General features: G+C 39.9%; 1 protein-coding gene across 3 annotated transcripts in view; it reads left to right on the top strand.

The window, feature by feature from the left end:
* MTUS1 (microtubule associated scaffold protein 1) overlaps positions 1–24,592 on the top strand; it is a 97,094-nt gene that overhangs the window by 34,346 nt on the left and 38,156 nt on the right. Inside the window, exons 4-5 of one of the 3 annotated variants that reach the window (XM_054164518.1) lie at positions 10,319–10,379; positions 12,268–12,300. The exons of 1 other annotated variant lie outside the window; for it this stretch is intronic. In XM_054164518.1, coding sequence (XP_054020493.1) covers positions 10,319–10,379; positions 12,268–12,300 — 94 coding nt within the window. Of the gene's footprint in view, positions 1–3,531; positions 4,001–10,318; positions 10,380–12,267; positions 12,301–24,592 lie in introns of those variants that run through there. One more of the 3 variants, XM_009904855.2, reaches the window with a different exon arrangement.

The following is a 24,592-nucleotide window of genomic DNA, read 5'->3' as shown; positions in this document are numbered from 1 at the left end:
GTGCTGTTTTAGGAATATGAAGCCAGGTGCCCTCTACATGGGCATCTCAGATCTAAGTATCTAGCCTTTGATTTAGCATACTTTGCAGTGAGACACTTAGCTGTGCTCTGATGGCTTTCTTAGTGATTGCTCAATGTAAAAAGAGGGACAGAGACAGCAGAAACAGATAAAGGGACTGCAGACAGCCTTGTGAGTCAGAATTGAATATCCTACAGACGCCAGTGCCTTTTTTTCTCCTTTCTTGTCTGATTGCTGAAGTTCCCAGGGAGTGGCAGGTATGCTAAATCTGTTGGGGTTAAAATAGGTCTAGCCCCACCATCAATCAGATGATGTAATCAGATATTGATGCATTTAGTAACTCAGACTGAATTATATGGTCATAGCAAGATACATGTCCTTTACCATGTTCAACACTAGTGTTTAGTAAGGTGTTAGTAAATAAAATCTATAGTTCCTTTTGTTTTCTGTCTGGGTTGTATATCACTTTCTATTTTATCCTATCTATTCTACTGTTTTCTGATGCTATTTTCTATCACCCTTAGTCAATGTCAAGATAGAAAAAGACCTCTCTGTGATCCTCATGTAATGCATGAAATGTAGACAGTGCATTTTCTCGGTGTGCTATGTTAAGATCCCATGGCTTACATGCTGGCTTTGTACCTTGCCAGCACAGGCACTGAACAGTCATCATGGGAGTACAGACACACACATGGAGGTGCTGTTTTCCTGAGCCAAGGGAATGGCACTAGCAGACATGCAGTCACCACACTGGAGTGTACTGTCATGTAATGCAGAGCTCTGAAAGGCTTTTTTGGAGGAAACTGTGCAAGTTAAATCCCTCCTGAGAGCTATTCTCTGCCATACTCTTGTAGGATGCTGTCAGAGTTGTCTGTCTATGTGTTAGGTTCTAGAAGATGCCTAATATGCATGTTTTGCTTTCTATTAGTGCTGATGGGTCTGTTGCTGTGTAAAGCAGATGTGGTTTAGGTTTTGGGGTTAAACAGAATTCCAACTCTAGATGTTAGGAAGGCATTTTCCTCCAACTGGAAATTTTGTTGCTTTTTTTTGGAAAAGGTACTGTGATGTATCAGGATTTTTTCATAGCCTATTTCCCCCCAAACTAAGAGTGGGAAATGGTAGTCAGAGAAAGTATTCTTTGTGTATCTCTGAGAGGAGTTTTGGTCTTTGTTACAAGGATTTTGGTGTCAATATGTAGCTTTTCTGTTCCTGTTTTACCTGTTGATTCATTCCTTCCTCAGTTTCCAGAATGGTTCATTGCATCACAGTTGCTCTCTAGAGACTCTGTTCTAGCACCTAAGGTTTCACTTGGGTACTTCCACCTCTCTAGTTTACAGGCTAATGAGATGTTTTTTACCATTCTCACAGGCACTATTGCAAAGATGAGAACAAGGGGGTGGATTTTGTTGTTGGTTTGTAGGTTGTGGTTTGAGGTGTTTTTTGGAACCTAATTGGATTGTTTCCACCTCTGAGAAATCATCAAATTAGGATGCTGTGAGAACACTTGCCACATGGAGTGGTGCCTTGATGAGCTGTTGAGGGCAGGAGGAATACAAAAATGGCTATCTGTGGGTGACCTGGCAGAAGAGTAAAAGCTGGTATGGCTGGGTGTTGAATGATCTTTGAAAACTGTCTCTAAGCCTGGTCAAAAATCTCAAAATGCCTTCTTTAAGAGACTTTAACAATACTGATCTAATATTTGAAGAGATGGTCTAACGAACTATGTTGAATGTGCCAGGCTGCTATAATGTGCTCTAACAAGCCTTCTGGTTTACTGCTGAGTGTGGTTTACAAGCATAATAATCCTGTAGCACAGAAAGGAGACAATGTCTGTGATAGGGGTGTTGGATTAGGAAAGGCTGTGGATCTGCAGGCTGTTGGAAAGATAGATGCACATGCATTGCTAGCACCAAAGCTCTTCAGACTAGAAGGAATAGAAAAGGATTTTATAGCAGTAATGACATGCATGCCCTGCTATGTGCAGAGGCTGCCCTGGGAACCAAACAAAAAAGCTAATTTACTTATTTTGAATGGTTTTGTGGAGACTGAAGGCATATTACAGCACTTCAAAGCTGGTGGTACATCACTGGGTTGTGAAATATTTTGGTACGTGATCATAAAACATTCAGTAGCATTCCTCTGCAGTATGCTGTGAAGGTTGACTTGACAGGTCTCATGGTCTCAATGCTGGGCTGCACCTCTTTTGCTCTACTTAAGCTGTTTTATCGTCACTGCACTAGTCTATGTGATATTGTAGATATGCAGAGACCAGGATTAAGCAATGAAATGCTATTTTAGTTCTAGCTGATGTGGTAAATAACCACTAGAGAATTTTAAGTGTTACGCTTTTTAAACAAGTAAGACATGCTGTAAAAATACAATAGATTTATGGTAAGGGGAAGAAAGGCAAGGCTCTGCAGGGATGAGACCTGTCAGTGTGATTATGTTCACCTTGGGTTAGACCCACTTCACAGCAAGTTGGTTTAATTGTTTCTGGAACTGGAAAAAGTGTGAGAGGGATAGGTGCTAGAGGGCATTAGTTGTGGTTTGGTGAAATGGTAGAAGGGCAGAATCAGTGGAGAAGTACCTAATTTTGTTGGCTCCAAAAGGATGGAAATGCTGTGGAGGGCAGCTCTTTAAGCAACATGAAATAAGGTATGAGCTGTTACTGTCTTGCTTCCTACACAAACTGAGAGATGCTTGGGTGGTCTCTGCTCCTATGGCTGTCCAGCATGGCAGCTACTAACTCTAGGCAAAGTAATGAAATGTTGTTTTGGTTTTTTTACATAGGAATGTGGCCTGTGCATGTATTTTATAGGTGAAATAGGTGACATTTTTTCTGATCTTGGAAAACAGTTACTCCTCTCCCCTTTTATTTCTATTTTTCATTTTCTCTTTGCTAGTGGTAGCTGAAAGGGACCAACTTCTGATCTCAGTAAGTAGTAATTGGAAATATTCTTTTGAGAGGGCTAATTAAATATGGAGACACCATCTATTTTGAAGTAACTCCTGTAACACTGTGTGTTTGGGTGCCTTTAACCCATCTGGCTGGGGTCTATTTTAATATGAAATTAGTACCTACTTCCTTGCTTCCCTTTGGATAAATGGAAGCATCTGCAGCATTGAGCTGCCAAGCTAAATAGTATTTCCCTAAAGCAGATCTCAATTACTGAATTGTTCTTAAGAGAATAGACATGCTTGTGGATTTGTAAAGACTTTAAATGTTGATATAATATTTAATGCCAAGAGGAACTCTGGTAGAAAATGTTAGCTGATAAATCTGTTCTGATAAATTCATGTTAAAGAAACTGCTTAAAAAAAGGGACCCTGAAGAGAGGAGATCTGAAATATGCCTACAGGAGTATTGAAATCATGTCCTTAACAGTCTCCAAAGAGCAATTACATGGTCTGTGACATTGCTAGATGATATATTCAGCTGGGGAGACCACCCACTTCCTCCTTTTCCCTCCTCCTCCTTTTTCTCCTTTTCTAGCTCCCAGCCCACTAAGTCCCACAGCAGATTAAGCATCAACACTGTGATGCAATTCAGAGGCTGTTGGTTTTCCAAATCACTAAGTCAGTTTTATTCTGAGGACAAGCTTTGTTTCCACAACATCTGGTGAAGAGAAGCTGCCAGCACCATTTATGCTGTGGATATCTGCTTTTGCTGATATTTTTTTTTTTTTTTGCCTGCCTGTTCATAAGGAATAAGAGCCAAGGAATGGAGATTTGATTATGTCTTCAAGCCTGTTTTCTTCGGCAAGAGTTGGTCACTTCTGCCAGTAGTGATACAAAGACATAGTATGTGACAGTACATGGAGGCTATTTCTTGCTTGTTTATCTTCCAATTGCACTGAAGACATGTTATGGTCCCCAAAATTTTCCTTATCCAACATGCGTGTGCGGCTGACAGCAAAGGGGTTGCTCCGAAACATTCGTCTACCTTCTGGCTACAAGAAAAGCACTGTTATATTTCATACAGGTTTGTGGGGTTTTTATGTGATGGTCAGAGCATGTATTGAGGGAACAGCTTGTTTACTTCAACAGCAGCTTGTTTTTAGCAAGTAGACATTATACTGGGCATGAAAGTTTTGCAGTTTCATGCAGAAGTCTGACTTTGATCAAAGTAGTTTCATATTCCAAGTCTCTGTGAGTGCCTGCGCCGGTACCAGTCTGCCTGTCTGCAAGATGGTTATTCTGTTTATGAAATGCAAATTGGAATTTGCTCTTTCCTTGCAGAAGTCCAAAAATAGCATCAGGAAGTCTGTGCTATTAAATATTTATCTAATCATTGTAATGGTTATTTTCTGGGAGCACTGTCTTTTCTGTACCTTGGGGTGGGGGGGGGTGAGAGGGGGATGGGGAGGGCAGTGGAATGAATATAGGCTGTCACAGTGTGGCTTTTTTGTCTGGGAGAAATATTTAAATACATACATGTAGATATCTGTTATCATACATAATGTTAAATCTGTCTAATTTGCAAGTAGAAGAAGCAAACTTACACTTGCTTATGCTGATACAAGCCTAAAATGTATGAAGTTGTAGAGACATTTGAGATCAGTGTGTGTTAAATATGTCCATTGCCCCCCCCCCCCAAAAACCCCAACCAAACAAAACAAACCCACAAATAACCAACCCCCCCACACTAACAACAACCAAAAAAATCCAAAAACCCCACCACAAAATTCTCATCTGCATGTGACCTAATTTTCATCTTCAGTAGCAGGTAAGGCAAATCAAGTATCTGGAATAGGAGCAAGATACTGGTAGCTAAGCTTTTTGTCAGCACATAAATGTGTCATTTTGGTTAAGGTTGGTAGCTGTTTGGTGGTTTTGTTTTGGCTAAGGTGCATGACATCTAGAGAAATGTATAGCAGTCTGCATGTTAGTTACATAATCCCTTTGCTTTGCTTCACTGTTTGTAATTTTCTTGCGTTTTATTTCGGGAGGAGCAGGGAGCTACATAAACTAGTTTTGCAGAAGCTCTTCCTCTCAATCATTTCCTCTTTCTCTTGAACACCACCCTCTGCTTTTATTTTCTGGAGTTCAGTTCTACCAGCTTTCCTTCCTGTCCTGGCATTTTGCATAGCAGCTTAAACCATTTGCCTTGTCATTACTTATTCTTGGGAAAGTAAATCCAGTTTCTGGGTTCAATTATGAACACAACATAGGCTGACTATCGAAATGCAGTAGAGGAGTCTGTTTGCAGCTTGCTTGCATGACTTTAAGCTAGGATTAAAGTACCTTGATGGCAAAAATTTTTACATGAGGGAGTCTTTGTGTATATACCTACATCTTTTATGTAGCTAACAGTAGGAAATTTTGAAATAGCACATATTCTAGAGACAAAAAAATAATCCTGAAAGGGAAGGGAGGAAAAGAGGTAATGTTCATTAACTACTACAGAAATCGGTATAATTCTGAAAAATAAAAATATATGTCAGTGCATGTATCAAGGGAATTTTACAGTTACAAGAAGCCATTTGTGATCTTTGGTTTAAGTGGATGTGAAAGTAAAACCTGCTTGCAGGATGCCTCTGTTAAAAACAGCACACAAAATAAATTGCTATCCTTGCACTCTAGTTAAGCAGCACTTCACTCAAATAAGCAGTGCTGAATAGAGCTTCTGTGCGTTCTCTCTGCAATATGTACAGGCTAATAGTACAGCATTGAAAGCTTAGAGAGGTTATTGCCTGGTCTCCCCTTTCTGCTTTGGTATCCCTGTGTCTTGTAGGAAGTCAGTGTGTTTGCAGAAAGCTGACCAGTGGTTAGCTAGAGCTGAATATGCCCGAAAAGTAGGGCAGCTGAAAACCAGGTCATATTCTGTAGTAGAGAATGCAAGTATGTATAGATATACTGAGGGGATCAAAACAGTGAAATGCATTCATGCTTGTTAGTGATTATTTCAGCAACAGTAGGCCAGGAAATCACAGTGTTTGTTACAGTGTAAAAGGGGAGTTGTGTTTTGGTTTTTTGGTGATTTGTGGTTGGTTGGTTTGTTAAATGCCAGGAGCCATATTTGGTTTTGCAGTGCCAGTATGAATATCTTTTCTTAGAGTGGTTTAATTGGATTAAAATGATGTGCGGCTTCTTTCCAAGGTCACATAAGCATAAACTTAGGGACTATGTCAACAAATAAGGTAGAGAGTAATTGAGGAAAGGAATTTCTGTCTCCACATAGGAATGTGAATATGTATGAGTGTTATGTAAGTAATATTCAGTTCCAGGTTTTGCATAGATTGTGCTTTTAATAAGCATTATCATGGATCTCATCCTTTACTCCCTTTTTATAATATCATTGACCAATTATCTTGTATAACATAGAACATCCGTGAGATACTTAGGGCAATTGTTTAAATGTATAGTTTTTAAGTAGTGTAGAGCACAGGTCAAGCTGGATTCTTCTGTTACCATGTCTTGGCTGACAGGTTTTGGTACCATAGCTTGGTGAAATTAGGGAGAAAGAGAATGGAACTCACTCTTGAGTTTTCTTTCTGATAGGGGGATGTTTTGCAGCAGCCTGCCACAGTTTCTTCACAGTGTGTACTATGGCTGGACACACAGTTGTTAATGCTGGTATTGTTAGCCTGGATTAGACAGCGTGTTTATAATTAAATGGGTCCTTAGGCTGTTGTATGTGTGCATTGCTTATGTGTTTGAGATGTGGAGGTATCAAAGTAACTGGAGTCCTTCAGTCCCTTTGGTCCATAAGCATACAGCCTGCTTAGAGGAAATCAAATAAAAATGGATATTTTTCTAGAAATGGAATAAATCTAGAGGAAATTTTGTGTAAAATGTGAAGTATTTCTTAAGGGCAATTGGCTTGTTGACTGAATATGTCTGAATTCCATTGCTATGTGCTCTACACTGCTTCAGATTTAGAAGTTTATTCTCCCTTTAAATGCAGGCAGACATCGAAATGTCATTTATATTTGTTACTGGAACTGTGTACACCTGCCTTGTTAGCTGTGTATGAGTGCCCTCTTCAGCAAAGCAAAAACACTGAAGCGTTTTGGGAAATACTCTATTTACCTGTCCTGTGAATTGTAAAACTTGTAGCGAGTAACTGCAACAAAAATGTGAACTCTTTAGGAGTGCATAAACACGATTGAAAATTGTTGACCAGTGTCTTTCAGTGATGAAATATAGCACCTCCTACCTCTATCAAATCATTAAGAATTTTTAGCAGAGTGTGACCAACGTGCTGTTACACTCTTCACGCATCAACAGTGTGGCAGAGTAAATCATCATCTCTATGATTCTGTATAAAATGCCAGAGGACATCCTTTTGGTTTGATTCAGAGTAATTTTGAATTTGTTTTCTCTTGCATAAAGTTAAAATTCTAGGCGAAGTAGTAGTACTGCAAATGGAGGTCAAAGCTCTTATGCTTTTTGTTCAGAATATTTGAAGATTTGTGTACTGAACTGTAGTGTTGCTTTTGTGGTAAACTGCCTTGTCTCAGTGTTCTTGCTGCTCTTACTCTTCTTCCCCTAAGCAAACAGTACTCTTGTTTCTGCTGACTTCTGTTGCTTACTAAACTTAGTTCCTCTATTATCTTGGGAGTAAGCGATGTCTCAGAGGTCAAACAGTTGCTGATGTAATTACAGCAAAATCAACTGTAAGAAATTCTTTTCTTTGCATTGCTAGCAGCAAGCAAACATCACAGACCTGTTTCTTTGAGAAGATGACATCCTTTTCCAACACAATTTCTTCTCTAAATCAGGCTTCAGATCACACTGGGAACTAGCAAATGACTTCTGTTCATCACAAAGCAGCCCTCTTAAAGGAGAATTCTGGAAGCCTCAGGTGTCATGAGTTTGTTTTGTTGTTCATATGCCTTTCTGTTTTTTCCCCTTTGAAGAGTAGCTGAAGTACTGATGAATGTCTGATGTGACAGTTTAATATAGAACTGTAGAAAGATACCCATCACACTCAACCCTACCCAGTATTCTATAGAATATCTAAAAATCTGCTTGATAGATTTGATGCAGGATGAGTGTGCAAAGTATGTGTCGCATATCAAGGAAAATTCAGAAGTAAAGCTAGTTTATTCTGAGCAAAAGATGTTGACTAGATGGAAAACATTTGTTACGCAGGATTTCAGATTTGATCATATTCCCCTTGAAGTCATTGAGATTCTTTGCTCTTGACTTCATCTATTCAAGACTGGGTATTAAATGATCTGTCTGATGTTCTGGATTTCAGTCTTAAGAAATAATAGGTTCAGCAGGCATGTAGGTGATAGCTAAATGGAGATTCCTACTTTCACAGGGTAGGGCTCTGTGGAGTTTTTAAGTATAGTTTGTACTCTTTACAAGGATCATCTAAGTGATGCATTTACAATGGGTATAAAATGAAGATAATACTAGTGTTTTTCAAAAGAAGAAGAAAAAAGCTACTAGAAAACTCCCCAAACAATGACAATGACAAAACCCTCACAAAACCAAACCAAAAAAAAAAACAAACCAACATCAAAACCCTCTACAAACCAATAAAAAATACGCCAGAATCAAAGCATTAACTTACAGATGCGATTTTAACACTTAAGATGTGCATATATTTAATACAGTATGAAAATGAATGTAGGTAAGGATTATTTTGCTCAAAAAAAGTCCTTGGAGAAAGAACAGCTAGAGTGCTGTGAAAAGCAGATGCATGGCAGCTTTTGCATTTTTTGCCTTTCCTGAGTGATGCTGGGTTTTATTATTCTTTCACCAAAATGGAGTAATTATGTCAATGTAAAATAAATGGAATTGTTGCCTCAAGGTCAACTTCATAGAAAAATAATTTTACTGGAGAGTAAATATCTCTGCTAATATCACTGCATATACTAAGTGTGCATTTGTTCCCACTTAATATTTCTAATAGGTGAAAAGGGTGTGGCTGCAACTGCTGTGGCTGCGAAGCAGCTTGGGGTTTGAAATTGACACGTTAAAGAAGTGACACATGAAAACCTGCATAGCTTTTAAATTGCTTTGGGGGATCTCCAGTGTGGTAAAACTGGACTTAAAAGCTGCCTCCATCAGTTTTGCAGATTATGCAAATGAATCTGTTATCTCAGTAAAAAAGACTTGCAGCATTCAAAGAAATAAAGCATTAACGCCTATTCAGTCCTTTTAATTTGAGCTTTCTAAGGCATAAAGCAATGGCTTTTTTGAGGAAAACAATAGCCTGAAATTTCAGTGCTAGAATGCAACTTATTTGCAGCCAGTTGGCTCACTGTTTTGTGTTGCTCTTTTGTTGTTGGCATAATAGAGGACCAAAAAAATATTTCCAACATCTCTAACTAATTAAATATGATTGTATGTTAAGTACTGTGGAGGCAGTACTGAAAACATAGAGACCACTCTTGCCACTCTCATCACAATTCATGGCAAAAGGTGACAATTTCTGTTTATAGAAACTGGATGAAACAGCCACTGGTTTTGTTATTTTTAAGTTCTGATCCCAGAGTGGCGTGATGCACAGCAAGAACATAAGGCTAAAGTTGATCAAATTGATGCTATTAGGAGAAGTGCTGGTGTTTCAGCCAGCTCTTGACTGTGTCACCAAATATTGTACCCAAACTAACTTATATGGAAAATTATTTGTAAGCAGTCCCCACCTCTCTTGTCTTATATTACCCCAGAACAAAATATGGTGAAGGCTGCATTGTTCAATCTAGCTAGCTAGCTTGCTAAGATCACCTTTAGCTTTATTGGTTCTTCTCTAGACCTATCTGCGATCTGTGGACCGATGGAGTAGTGGTGTTGTCAGAAAGATGATTGGATTAAATCTTATTTTTAAGAGGCCATTAAGCAATTATCCTTAACATGATAATAATGGTAAACTAGCATTGTAGAGTTATTAATTTATTTAGATCACAGTTAGCTGTATAACTAGCACTTTTCTAACCATATCCACTTCCAGTGCTCTTCCCCATTCCTGTTCATGGAGTACTGTTTCTGTTCCCTATCCTACAGAGACAAGAAAATATCATTTGCTCTTCTGAAAAATGAATGCATCAGCAGTGTACCTTAAATCTTTTCCAAAAAATTTAGAAAACAAATCCTATTTCATAGAATCAAAGAATGGTTTAGGCTGGAAGGGACTTTGAAGATCATCTAGTTCCAACAGCCCTACCATGGGCAGGGACACCTTCCACTAGACCAGGCTGTGCAAGGCGTCATCCAACCTGGCCTTGGGCAGCTCCAGGGAGAGGGCATCCACGACCTCCCTGGGTAACCTGTTCCAGTGTCTCACCACTCTCACTGTAAAGAATTTCTTCTTAATATCCAGTCTAAATCTGCCCTTCTCAAGCTTAAATCTGTTCTCTCTCATCTCAACAAGCCCTTATTAAAAGTCCCTCCCCATCTTTCTTGTAGGTGCCTCTCAGGTACCAGATGGCCACTATAAGGTCTCCATGGATTCTTCTGTTTCCCTGGCTGAACAGTCCCAACTCTTGCAGCCTGTCCCTGTACTCAAACATAGAAATAACCCACCTTAAATAACCTGGCTCATATCTGTCTGAGATATTTCTTTACAGTTGCTATTTATGAACATTCCATTGGTGTCGCCTTCACTGATGTCTAGTGGTTGTAGTAGGGGCTCTAATAACCCTGTATCTTGTGTTCATCTCCTGGTTAAATTTAGTTTTGCTACTTCTTGTCCTGGTATTATGGTCCTTTATACATTTATAGCAAGTAAAAATTCTTTAAGATGCTTGTGTAAACAGTTTGTATGTGCTGTTCTGGAAATACTTACAGTTAAACAGGAAATAAGACAGCTGGGAACATCTGTGATGAAATTCTTTTAATGAAAGCTCATCCTTTTAATGAGAACCAGCAGTCCTTCAGTAGAAAGTTAGGGAAAGTAACAACTAATACTCATTAATATTTTTAGACTCTCAGATAGTTCAGTGACCTTCATGTTTATTTGATTGTAAATATTGTTAATATCAAAAGCACTAGATACTGAAAATGTTGTGTCTATACTTACTGTGAGAATATACTTTGTGCTAAGCCTTTCCAAATATTTGAAGTAGTAAAACAGGGATATTAGAAATACTTCCAGTGGAAGAATGATTGAACTTAATTATAAAGCTAGTTACAATTTATTATACTCCAAATAAAACTTCTGTTTTAGAATAGAATTAACCAGCTTGGAAAAGACCTTCGAGATCGAGTCCAACCTATCACCCAACACTATCTAATCAACTAAACCATGGCACCAGGCGCCCCATCCAGTCTCTTCCTAAACACCTCCAGAGACAGTGACTCCACCACCTCCCTGGGCAGCCCATTCCAATGGCCAATCAGTCTTTCTATGAAGAACTTCTTCCTAACATCCAGCCTGAACCTCCTCTGGTTCAGTTTGAGACTGTGTCCTCTTGTTCTGGTGCTGGTTGCCTGGGAAAAGAGACCAACCTCCACTTGGCTATAACCTCCCTTCAGGAAGTTGTAGAGAGCAATAAGGTCTCCTCTGAGCCTCCTCTTCTCCAGGCTAAGCCATAAACATGGACACTTGTTGCATAATCAATATAAAATCAAAGCCTGCATATTTCCACAAACATTACTGTACAATCTACTACCTGCTTAACTTGCTTATCCAATTAATACATTTTGCCACTTAGTAAAAGAAGTCCTGCTGTGAAGTGAATAGTATAAACCCATTAAACCTGTATTCCTATGTTTCAGGAAGGACCTCTTAACTAGGATGTAGGGTCAAAGAAGAGCAGATGCATGTTTAATGCACAGTGTTCTGCTTGCTGCATTTGTTAGGGGCACAAGGGATTAACCTCACATTTCAGTCTCTCCAGAAAGTTATAGGTATACCCCAGTGAAGACTGCAGTTACAGGAGATTCCAGTTTCTCAATTAAATTTCTATAGCCTTCTTTCCCTTCCTCCCTGCCCACCACCCAATTAAGCAAAGATGTAAGTCTTACATCTTTGTTTTTTAGCTTAAGCAGAGGAGAATTGAGGGAACGTTAAATGCAAAAAAATTGTGATTAATGTTTTAACCCTCCTCCACAGGAACTGCTCCACAGCAGGCACAGCACGCAATCACTGCGTGAGATGAGAACTGGTAGTACTTGGGCAGCTTTTCCCAATGCTACAGTTCAGTTAGGAGTCATTGGGAAGAGAAGTCTCAACTTCCAGGTGTAATCAGCAAGCAGTGGAAGGACAGTGTACTTCCCAGAGGGTGGGGACATATATATTGTGGCTAGTAAAAGTGCTGGGTGCTGCCTTGTTCTCTGTTTTGTTTTCAGCTCGGCAAGATGTTTTCACATGGGCTGCATTGGGTTGAAGTCAGGCTATTCCTGGAACAATGGTGTACAGTGTTCTAGGCATGTCCCTGGGGAGAAATCTTTGATGCTTAATAAGAGGAAAACAATTTAATATAACAGGAAAGACACAAATAGGTCCTTAAGTATGACGCTGTTACTGCTAGGAACTGTACAAGTGCAATTTCTGTGCCTTTTGAAAAGGGAATATAGCAGCACTTGGAGCTGGTATGGGGCACTTGAGTTGCCGTATCTTCTGCCTTGCACATGCACACTGAAGCATGGAAGATTGAGTTCACATGGATGACTTTAACCAGCAGCAACTGAAGTGCTTCTCTTAAGATGCTGTTTTGTCAACCAACAAATTGTGTTTCACAGCTAGAGTAACTTTGAAGTACCGTTTCATGTGTTCAGCTGTGCTACTGTTATATGAAATACACTATTAAGCTGCTTCCTAAAATACATTTTCTTAAAATTGGGAGCTTATGTCTAATTTTGGCACCTGCTTAAATGTTCCTTTACTCTGCAGAGTCTTTATTTCAGTTTAATATTGATATGGGTAATCAAAAGGATAAATAGCACAGGTGCTTAACTGTTTAGAATAATAATACGTATATAAGAAAAAAATTTGTGCTCTGTGAACCAACCCAGTGGAGATGGGTATGTGCCACTACCATATCTAGTGCCTTAGAAGAATAGTGCTTAGAGTAACCAGTCCTGACCAAACTATGTAACAGTTGTAGAAATAGATAATCCTCTAGTTATATGTAGTACTTGCCTCACATGATTTTCCAGACATGCAACTAGGATAAATGTAGACCTGAGTTGTGTGGGAACAATGGTATGGATTAACACTGCAAAAAACTGCAGTTATGGAGAAACACCCAATTTTGGTACTGAACCTGAACTCATCAAATGAAGTCAGTGTAGCTGGAAAGGAACAGCCTATTGGGTTGTCATTTTGGACTGTGATTAAAACAAATGGAGATACTGATTGAAACAAGGTCATTGGGTGATACCATAGTGAACAATGTTGAAAATGCTGTGTTAGAGTTTTCTGTACAGCTCCTAAGAACTCTAGGTCTGATTCTTAAAAGGATTTGGAAACATGTACAGTAAGCTTTACTTTTTTTCAGTTAATTTCCATTGTGTAAGCTTAATTGTGCCTATATATCAATGAATTTATTTTAGTTGTAATCATGGGCAAAATATATGTCCTAGCTTGGTTTCTAAAGTCTTTTACAGTCCATTTCATATTCAAAAATCTGAGATTTCTCTAAAAAGTACCTCTGTATGTACTGAAAAGAGAATTTGGATGTTTACTATTTTGTAACTTGAAGTTGCAAACTGCAGTCATGTCCTTTAGGAAAATGTTACAATGGAATGTTTTAGTGATCTTTTGGTCGATAAAATACAGTTGCTTTGGATTACTTGGTGCTGATTATAGTGCTTCCTACGTGTTTAGAAGTGCTGTCACCTCTCTTTTTCAAGAACAACATCAGTAGACCCGAGTCTCATCTGGATTTGTTTTTTAAATGGATGCAGAGTTTCTGTTGCTGGATACATTCAGAAACTGTTTTGGTACACAAGCAATAATACAACATACAACCAAGGCTCAGGAAGCTTTTTAAATTCCCACTCTGTCCTACTTTGTCTTCCATAATATGCTTTAGGCAGCATTTCAATGCCATGCCTCAGTCAGTGACATTTGTTACAGTCATATAACATCAGCTCATACTAGTGTGATTGAATAAATAGCTTCTGAGTTCAAACTAAAAGCCACTCTGTCCTCTCCATCCGAGATCGCTACGGATAACTGCACAAGAAATGATGATGCATATTAATGTGCTAGTCCTGTGGTCTAAGAAATGTTTTACAGGTCCTCTTTGTACAGCTGATCTCAAGGAAAGATTATGGTTCCTTGCAAATTACTGAGCCTTAAATAGACTCTTATTCTGAAAGACTAACTCAGAAAAACTAGAAATAATAAATTCCTGAATCTGGCATTAAGATGAGCTAGTCAATGTTCTGATGCTTTTGAAGGAAGAATCACTCCATGTACCTAAGGCAGGCACAATTGATGAAGTTGGGTAATTCAGTTAAAATTTGAAATTAGTTCTGAGTAGGTTGCTTGGGCTTTTTTGCCTTTATTGTAACAAATTAAACCTCCATAATATATAAGCAGAAAGTGACTATCAAAGGCTTAATTCCATATGCTGCAAGAATCCTGTTTGGATTTTTTGGAGTTCATCCTGCAATTATCTGCTAAAATCTAGGATTGTGGGAGCCAAGTTTGATAAACAGATCTAGAATAAAACTTGTGATTTTAAAAAAGAAAAGTCTGTTAACTACTCTTAATTGGATTTGTAAGTAACAGTATCTCCCAGTTACTTGATGTTTATTCCCACCATACTTTGAATGCCGCCCTTTTGGAAAGAAGCAAGGTAAAAAGTTGTTGCAAAATAGTTAAACTGTCTACATATCTGACTTCCTAGACTGTCATGTATGTGTGAGAGCAAAAAAAAAGAAAACTTTTCAGGTACCCTGTTAGTATCTGCATGAGATGTGTCATGTAGAGAGATTATAGTCAGTGGTTGTAATCTGCATGAAATCAGATCAGGTTTGAGCTGGAGGAAAAAGTATGAAAAAACTCTCCCCTGCATTTGTTAGTGGTAAGACTTGGAACAGTTGAGCAGTCTGGTAAAATGCCTTTTATGTCTATGTAGTGTTTACTTTGCCTCAAGTAGGAGCTATGTAAATAGTTTCTGGAGGCTTCTTCCGGACCAGTTTCTGATGCTGAGCATAGTAGATGGACTGCAGTACTGAGGGAAGGAGTAAGTTCAACTGCTGCCCCTCATTGCTTTTTCCTTTCTTGCTGTTCTTCAGCCTTTCTAACCCCACAACCACATGTGAAAGCTAGGATCTTCTGAAAGAGAGGAAATGTCTTGACAATATTCTGCTGTGTGGTGGTTCCCTACACATGTGCATACATTGCAGGCTTCTTGTAACACCACACATGCCTAAGTATCTGCAAATAGGGAAATGGGCAGCCCTGAGTGGGAGACCTTATAATAGCCTTCCATTCCTTAAAGGGAGCCAACAGGAAAGGTGGGGAAGGACTCTTTATCAGGGAATGTAGGGATAGGATGAGGGGTAATGGCTTCAAATTGAAAAGGGGTAGTCTAGATTAGATATTAAAACAAAATTCTTTATTGTGAGGGTGGTGAGGCACTGGAACAGGTTGCCCAAAGAAATTATGGATGCCCCTCCCTGGAAGTGTTCAAGACCTGGTTGGATGGGGCTTTGAGCAACATGGAAGATGTCATTGCCCATGACAGGTGCCTTCTAAACTGAACTGTTCTGTGATTGTATGAGCACATCCAAGAGGAATGTGGAGGTAAGAAGAAGGGATCAGGTAAGAAGAAGTGATTGCCCTAGAGTGGCAGTTAATGGGATCTGGTAAGGGCTTGCAGACGGTATGAAGTAATTGTGGTGGGATTCCCTCTACCATTTGACTCTGGATCCTGATAGAGGCTGCAGAATGAAGGGCCAAAATATGCCATGTCCTGTACTTGTGATGAAGCAGTAGAGGGCACCAGACTACCAGGAGCAACTTCTTGTACGGGAGGTGGAAATGGAGAGAAAAGACAGAGGAAATAGGAGCGAGGGGGAGTAAAGAACATTAGTGCTCCACACCACTCTGTGCTTGGTTCTTTGGGCAGGTGGGCATTTCAGGAATGTGGAAGGGAGAGGGGCTAGTAGAGTGTCTGTCACTCATTTAGTGGCACTAACCCTTGACAGTGCATTAGCTAGGTGAAAAACCTAATTCACTTCTAGATGTTACAGTTCCAGTAAGCATGACTATATATTTTGTGAATGCAATATTAAGACAAAATCAGTTTGTATATTAAGTGTTCAGGACTCAGCTAGTGATAGGCCCATGGTACATAAAGTGTTATGGGCACAAGACTGAGATTTCAGAGTATTAGTCAGGCTTGCACGTGTACTATGCATTCAGCAAACAGACATCTGTCTGATACATTAATTACACACTTAATGACCAAGTCTGGGACTCCTTAAATCCTTTGTGAAATGTTCCTTGTGGAGATTATCCCATCCAATCTTCTAATCTGCTAAAAAATGTCATCATTGCTATTTTAAAGTGTTTCTTAAATTCTTATCTTACTTTTAACAAGGCACTACTACTAGGGTTGACAAAATGTGTAGCCACTTGACATCCTTTCACCTGGTACTAAATTTGTCGTCATCATCATCAAGACTGGAATGTCAGTCTACCAGCTACTGGTGAACTGACAAAGGAATGTGTAGTGCTAAGACAGTGTAAAGCAGAGTTCAAGAGAGTGATGATGACCAACTTTCCTTCAGAACTTACTCTTTCAAAAATGCATGAGCTGTTTGACTGGGGACTTGCAGTGATTACCTGGGTTGAGCTACACCTTGTCTCTGTGCTTTTAGTTTTGGAAGCTGTCAGCAAATTGCAAGTAATGCATTTTCTCTGATGTAGTTTAGGTATCTTTACAAACATCATAATCTACTTTCTAGCTTCAGTATTATGAGAATGTGTTTTTAAAACATAAATTACAATCTTCAGAAGTGTGAGTGAGGCTTATGCAACATGGAGACTCTCTATGCTTAGTAAGTAAGCAACAAAGCATACCAAATTACTGGCAGATGAAAATGTGTGTCATTAACATGCTTCCTCTAGGAGGAAAAGTGCTGTGTTCAGGCAGTCAGTAGTGCATTTGATGGTGTCCTAAAACAGTTGTACAAGCTCAGAAGCCATATTCCACAGGACAGGTGACATCTTAGGGTAGCAAGGATGTGTCATTGTTAATCAGTTGGATGAAAGTGTGTTTTTGTTTGAGAAACACTGGGGCTTTAATAGATGACTAATTGTAATGGGTATGTACCCACAAGGAACCTGGTTCAAAGGCTGTCAGGTGCGTAAGAGTTTGTTGGGGTAGGAATTGGAAAGATGTACTGAGGCTTATCTGGGAACATTATTGCAATGTCATGCTTGGATTGCTGGTATTTTTCTTTCCTTGAATTCATGACTGCCCCCAGTGTCTCTTGCAGGAAGAGCTTTCTCCTCCCACAAAAAGAAGGCAGTGGCACGTTTATGACCCAGCAGGAGAAGTCCATACTGCCGCACTGTGAGGCAGAGGCCTTGCTACACACCATGGGTTATCACTAAAGAGCCTGAAAGAGTTAGAAGTATCAGATTAACTGGCAATGATTTGGTTTACATCTGTCTGAAGAACCCTTGTGCAGGAGTTAAGGACTGCTCAGGGTTGCTGAGCCTTTGCTGATTGTGCAAGAGCTCTCTTAGAAAGGTATGCAGTTGGAAAACTGGCCTTACATGGTATCTCTTGGCTTTCTTGAATTTGCATAGGTTTCCTCTTCCATCCTTCTCTGTGTGAAAATGGCAACCTTGGTTCACACGCTCCATTTCTTCTGTCTACAAGCAGGAAGTTAATAAAAGCTGCATGTGGTATATTACAGTTTCTGGGTAACAGATCTAGGCTGCAGGACTCTGCTGTGGTTCAAAAATATTTGTTTTCTTACCTAATAGGCAGCACTGTAACGGACAGGGAAGCATTGGACATGCTAATAGGCTCTGCTTCAGCAGAGACTTGCTCCTGCCAGCATGAAACCCAGTATTGCCAGTGCTGCAAGATGTGTGTGTTAAGAATGCAATTAAAACATTCAACAGGCACAGAGCTCTTTGAAGTATGTAAATACATCTGAGACTTCCCCTTCCTTTCTGCTGTTCTGTGGCTAGAAGTGAGGAACAAAAAGGGATTTAAAATGCTGTACTGGGGCTAAAATCAGTGCTATGTAATACTGTAAGTAAATGGATGAATAGGCATGAGAGGATAGACAGACTTCAAAAACAGTACTTCAGGCAGCATGTTTGGAATATGTGATGATTCTGCACTTCTCCAGGCTGTACTAGCACTTCAGAAAAAATGTGCTGAAAGACCTTTTTACTTCTGCAAAGAAAGACAGATGGATTTCTGCTGTGTATGTTTTAACCCTGCTATGTCCGTTTAAGCACCTAGGTCAGATTCTACCTGCCTGCAGTTAAATGCTTAGTTCTTGCAAACTTTTTTAAAGCCTCTGCGATGGTTACTGCTTGTTTTGTTCAGAATACCTTGAAAAGGGTTTGGTAGCAGCTAAAATAAGCTGATGTTCCTGACTAGTGACTAAAGAAAGGAATCTCAAGAGTTTATAATAAAAGGAAAGGAGGGAGAGCTGCAGTTCTGCTCTAGAAAGTATTTAGTTGTCTTGACTAGAATAGAACTAACCAGGTTGGAAGAGACCTTTGAGATTGAGTCCAACCTATCATCCAACACTAATCAACTAAACCATGGCACCAACCGCTCTATCAAGTCTCTTCCTAAACATCTCCAGTGATGGTGATTCCACCACCTCCCTGGGCAGCCCGTTCCAATGGCCAATCACTCTTTCTATACAGAACTCCTTCCTAACATCCAGCCTAAACCTCCCTTGGCACAGCTTGAGACTGTCAGCTTCAGACCGTGTTGATGAGGGGGGAGATGCAACATGAGAGTGCTGTTTCTGAGACAAGATCAGCTGGATAAATAGCTAGAAGAGTTTCTGAGGTATAGCAACATCTTCAGAATTTCAGTTGGGCAAATTATGCAGGCACAACATTGAAAAATTAAATCTCTTTCCTATGGACTGGAACTGGCTCATGACTGACGTGCTTGATGTACGAACAGAGCAAGTTGGGACTGTCTGCACCAGCTTATACAGACAGGCCTAAGGCAGAGCCTAGAAATGGAAGATTACTCCTTCAGCAGTCTGTGTTTGTGTAGTCACCAGCCTCTACTCTGAGGCACATCAGGAAGATGTGTGTTCACCACTTGCTGAGCTGGATGCAGGCAAAATTTATAGTTGACCAAGCTAAGGAGTAGATCAGTAGTTAGAAGACTTTCATCCCAAGTCTAGCCTATCAAGCCCTCTGCAGAAACCATTAATTTAGTTTTGTGACTGCTTTCCCTGTATATTTGTCTGAAGCTGCTCCATGGGTTTATAGCCCAGAGCAGCTTCGAAAGAATTTAGAGTGACAATTTACAGCTAACCAGATTTCCAGATCCTCTCAAAGATAATGTATGTACTGCTGCAGATTAAACCCAACAGCTTCCTTATTTCTATGGATGTTCTTAAGTCTCCCTCTCTGCAGTGCCATAGCTTGTCACAAGGCAAACTTTAAAGTCAAAGCCATGAAATCAAATGGTTGATTAGCCTTTCTCCTGCATTGCTCAAATAGCTGGTATGTGTCACAGCAGGGGGGTATGTGGGCAGAAGGGTGGTGGGAGAATTGTAGAGATTTTTTTGAGGATGCAGAACTAGCTGTGTAAAGATTAACAAGGTGAAGTTACGTGCTCAGTCATGGATTCAGATGTGATAGTGGCATTTAATAACTCCCGAAGGGGAAAAAACCCAGTATCAGACCTGTGGGTCATGCAGTAGTGCATCAATGGGGCTAGCTTGCTTACAGGAGGAAGACATAAAGCATCTGGAGTAGAGGTCAGGAATGTAAGTCTGTGTTTTTCAAAGTCTAGCAAAGCCAGGTGGACCTTTAAGTTTAATTTCATGTTTGTCAGTGTATTTGGAGAAATTTGAGCCAGGCCCAAACTCCACTGAACAGAGTTAGCTGTGTTTCATGACTGTTAATATTGTACAGGATGCATGTTTTGTAATGCTTTCCACAGCTTGGGTCAGTTTGTGTTGTGGGATGTGTGGGCAACATTTCTTTACATTCATTTCAGTATTTTAATTGTAGTTTAGCTGATTTCATAAATCTGAGTATATACCTTGTTTGCAGGAACATACTCTTGTACAAATGTTCCCTCCTGTGTAGCATGTACTCTGTTCTGCAAACTTCTCTAGACCTTTTCATTTTTAATTTGGTCTTTCTCGTTAATTCTGAAACTTCTTTGCCAGCCTGACACTAAGAAGTCCAGGGAAGAGTTGTTGTTTTTTCTTACATTTTGGTGTTGTGTTTTTTTTTGCCATGGGGGAGTGTGTTCAATTAGTAGTTATAAGTAATTGTAAACCAGACTTTTTGGAAAAAAGGAAAGGTCAATATATAGAAGCAGCTAGGTGCTTCCTCTTTCATGTTTGGAAAGTGAAAGTGTCTGGCTGCTGTTCTAAGGCAGACCCCATTCCTAGTTGCACAAATTGGCCATCCATTCAGGATTTGAAACCATCCTGGCAAAGTAAGGGTTGTTTTTTTTTTTTTGGGTAGGATTTACTGTAAGCTTTGTGTAAACTCTTAGTATTTCATATTTGCTGTATTACTTAATATTGTAAAACATAACCATTACTGTGGTGTAGCAAGTTTCTGTGTTGACTTCAAAACTATGCACGGATTTCTCTCAGATATTTTGACTTGAGGGATTTTATTCTTGTAAATAGAGATGGTTTGTGTTTGCTGGTAGCTAGTTGTGTAAAAGGATTTCTGTATTTTCAGAAAGCAGAAGAAATACTTTTTAAAAGAATAACAATAAAACAGCATCACACTACAAACATCCAAACCCCCAATAAAACCAAAACCACCACCAACAAAAAAGCCCCTAAACATCCCACCCAATTAGGCCAGTTTTCTAGTTATTCTTGAGAGGAAAGCCACATCAGTGTTTAACTTCTGATAGTGTATGAAATCAGGAGAGTTTTTCACCTGAAGAGGAGAAAATATTAAAATACCTGAGTTGTATCAAGGCTAGAGACAGCATAGTCAGAACAGAAGCAGCAGGAATTGGTAATTCCCAGAGGATAAATTCTGGATGGGGAAGGTTGTGCATTGCTGAAAGCTATTGTTTGTGTGTCGTTTGCCATGAAGTATTCATGTTGAAAGACAGGTTGTGAACTTCAAAGTACCAGCAACCTCTGTAGACTTTCAGTTGGCTTTGTAGTATTTACTCACAAATTTAATTTCAGTTAAGTTTTTGAAAAGTGTCTTTCAGATTGCAGAAAAGCAAAGGAAAGCTGCCTGGAAGCTATATAAAGAAGGTGACCTTCCAAATCACCGGTCCTTAGAGATCTGATCTCTCAGCTTGAGTGAGGAAAGTAACAAACACACTGATAACATTCCAGGAAGAATTAATATTTTCATATAGAGCAGGACTTGTTTCCAAGGAGAGCTTATTATCCTACAGCAGAGAGCACCAACTGGAGTGGGTGCACACATGGAGAAAGAAGAGGGGGGCCTTTGGGGCTGCCAGGAAGTTAGATCTTGGGTGGTTACATCACTAAGCCTGGTGAATACAATCCCTCAAACAGAGGGACCCATTCTGCACCTGTATCATACTAGAACCAGTGGAAATCAATTCAACTGGATTCCAATTTGCTGACAGGAGGTGTCTGATAAGATCTTTGCAAATCTTTTACCTCTATTTGTGAGATTTTTAGCAACAACTAAGGTATGGGGAAGGTTGGAAGGTTGAGGTTATACTGCTCACCTGAATTACTGAAGCTTTTGGTCTAGGGGTGCAGAAATATTGCTGGTGCTCATACCTGGCACTCTTTACCTATCTAAATCTTTTGTCAAAGATGTTACCTGAATTCAAACTTCAGATTTTGCTTCTGCAGTCTGTTTTGTGTACCAGTCCTTAGTGGTAACTGTATGTAAATATTAATGCTGGATAGCTATTCCCAAGAGCTCCTGAGCTAGAAATGGGGCAAGGGGGCTGAAGGAGGAAGAAACTACACCTGCAGCCTGTAACTGTGCTGGGGAAATCTCATCAGATATTTCTGACCACCTAGCAGGTGATAGAAACCTGGAAAGAAGCTCCACCACTTGTATTGTGTCTATTAGGGGCTGTGATACCACTGTGATAGCAAGACAGGAGATACCTGCAAGCTGTGAGGTGCTCTGTGTGGATGTGCCTTTGATACCTTCCTGGTCCTAAGAGTATGCCTGGTTGAGTGTAGGAAGCAAACTGAAAAGTAAAGAGTAAACTTTCATTGCAAGCTCTGAATGCTGGGTGTTATGCTGAATACCATCTCATCTTACTAAAGGCGGAACTTGACTTCTTCCATGGAGCAAGATCTACATTGTGGTGCTCTTTTTTCTTTTTCCAAATTGAATACAAGGACTGGGTAATTAAGCTCCTGTGTAACATAACAACTGACAGCCTCATGTCATTAATCTACCAGGTTTTACATAGAGCCTAGACCAGTTATGAGTTCTGTGCTTAGAAGTAAGAAACAATAGCTTTTACATAGTTAACACAGACCTGGTAGCTGAAAGGCAGCATCCTTAATGTGCCAAAAATAACTCATTAGTCAGTTTTCCTATGTTGCTGTGGTAACTATTTATTGTTTATGACCTAGAGGGCTTCCTCAGGATCTGGATTCTTCTAAAGATTGCTAAGAGAGCATGGCTAGCTGTGGGAATGAGGAGGGCATTCAGTGGGAGTGGACAGTGTCCAAGGTGCTCACAGATCTACTCCTGGACCCTCACTGCAAACATTAGCAAAAGGACAGGTTGAATATACACGGTGTTGAATATATCACCGTGTTGAATATACAATTGTAATAACTAAGCACTGTCGAGCTGTTTGTTTTTCAGCTCCTGCAGGCAATTCTGGCTCCTTTTGAGCCTTTGTGTTGGAAAGAAAGGGCCGCTGCCGCCTCGCAGTGTTTGACTGTGTTGCAACAAACCCGGTTACTGATGCCCGGGCGTACTTTTATTGATGCGCAGATCAAATGGCTGTTGGGAGTGGCTTTTGGGGTGACGTCCCACCTACAGTGATGTCAGCAAAAGATTTTAAAAAATTCAGGTGTGGCATAATCTGCCAATTAAACTGATTAGTGCTCTGGCTGAGTCCTGAGAAGGAGCTCTGGCTTTAGAGCCCTGCTTATTGAAGTGTTTTATTTAGGGCCTTTGTCTCGCCTTGTGCTAGAATTTTGCCTAGTACCTTCATGGCAGCATGCTGTGAATTGAGGTAGGATATCATACCAAGGGCTATGTACCAGCTCTCTGGCTATCTGGGGAAATCTGCTACTAGTTCACAAGTGTTCCTGACTGCTTGGAAGCTGTGACACTGGAAGAGGTCCTGTGACTCCTGTGGGTTTGGGATGGAGTGCCTTGCTGCTCTGTTGGCAGAAGTTAAAGCTAGTCAAGAGGCAATGCAGGCTGGACAGAAGGAACTAAAGCATGATGTGGAAACATCTCAAAAGGAAATCAGGACAGTGTTAGCACTGCAGAGGAGTCAGCAACAGGTGAAAGAAGATCTCAAAGCAGAGATGAAGTCCAGTCATTTGGATATAAGAACTGTACTTGAGGAAATCCAGCGAGTAAGAGAAGAAATGGAAACTCGATTAAATACTCAAGCTGATCTGGTCTTATTGATCAAAGAAGTGAGCACCAACTTAACATGTGTAGACAAGGCTTTCCAGAAAATGGAGGAGAGGCACAAAGTTTTTACCAGCCTTCACCTTCCTCCAAGAGAAAACATTGAACAAGGATGTTTCTTTGAAAGATGCTTGCAGAAGACACACACAGGTTTTGAAAAACCTGTGGAAGCTAACAGTTTGGATGAGGAATGTGAAAAGAAGGTGCTTAGGGGTAAGAAAATGGTGACTGCAAAAGTGTGGGGAGAGAAGTGAGGCTGTTCCTATTTGTGCTTTTCAAGTAGTTTGTTTAGGCTGTTTGGAATGCTTTTAAGAAATGTTGGGGTTTTCTTAAGTTGAATCTCTTGTTTAAAGAAAATAATTTCTTGCTAGTGTAGACATTACTGCATAGACCTTCCCAGCACATGCTATGAGAGGCAAAAGAAGGCTTAAATTTGGGCATGTAAACCAAAAAGTGGGTGATAAATATTTCATCTGGTAATGCAGCAATAGGGCACAGGATAGAGCGGTTCATGGCATTGGCGCAACAAGGCAAGCTCTGTAATAGCCAGTCAAGTATGGGCAATAACCCAGCACTTAAATGTAAGTTTACAGACCACACCTTACTCTACAGACAGTTGTGTGTTTCTTGCTTCTGAACACCTGTTAACTAGAGCAGCTCCATATGGGAAACAATTTGCTCTGTAGAAAAGCTTGGAATGGGTCTCATATTCTCCCCAAAGAACTGGAGTCAGCTACTGGAGTCAGAGTAGCAACTGTAGAGAAAGTGGAAGGATTTTTTGAACCTTCTCCAAAGTCATGGGATATTATTTTTGCAGCAATATAATGAATCTTCTGTGAATGATGCAGTTGATAAAAAGAAAAGGCTTAGTCTTTGCAAAACCACTGTTATAGTTTTTTT

This window comes from Dryobates pubescens, chromosome 1 (genome assembly GCF_014839835.1).
Source record: "Dryobates pubescens isolate bDryPub1 chromosome 1, bDryPub1.pri, whole genome shotgun sequence".
Taxonomy (NCBI): Eukaryota; Metazoa; Chordata; class Aves; order Piciformes; family Picidae; genus Dryobates; species Dryobates pubescens.
The sequence above is the reverse complement of the archived record's forward strand: the minus strand, read 5'-3'. Positions and strand labels throughout refer to the sequence as shown.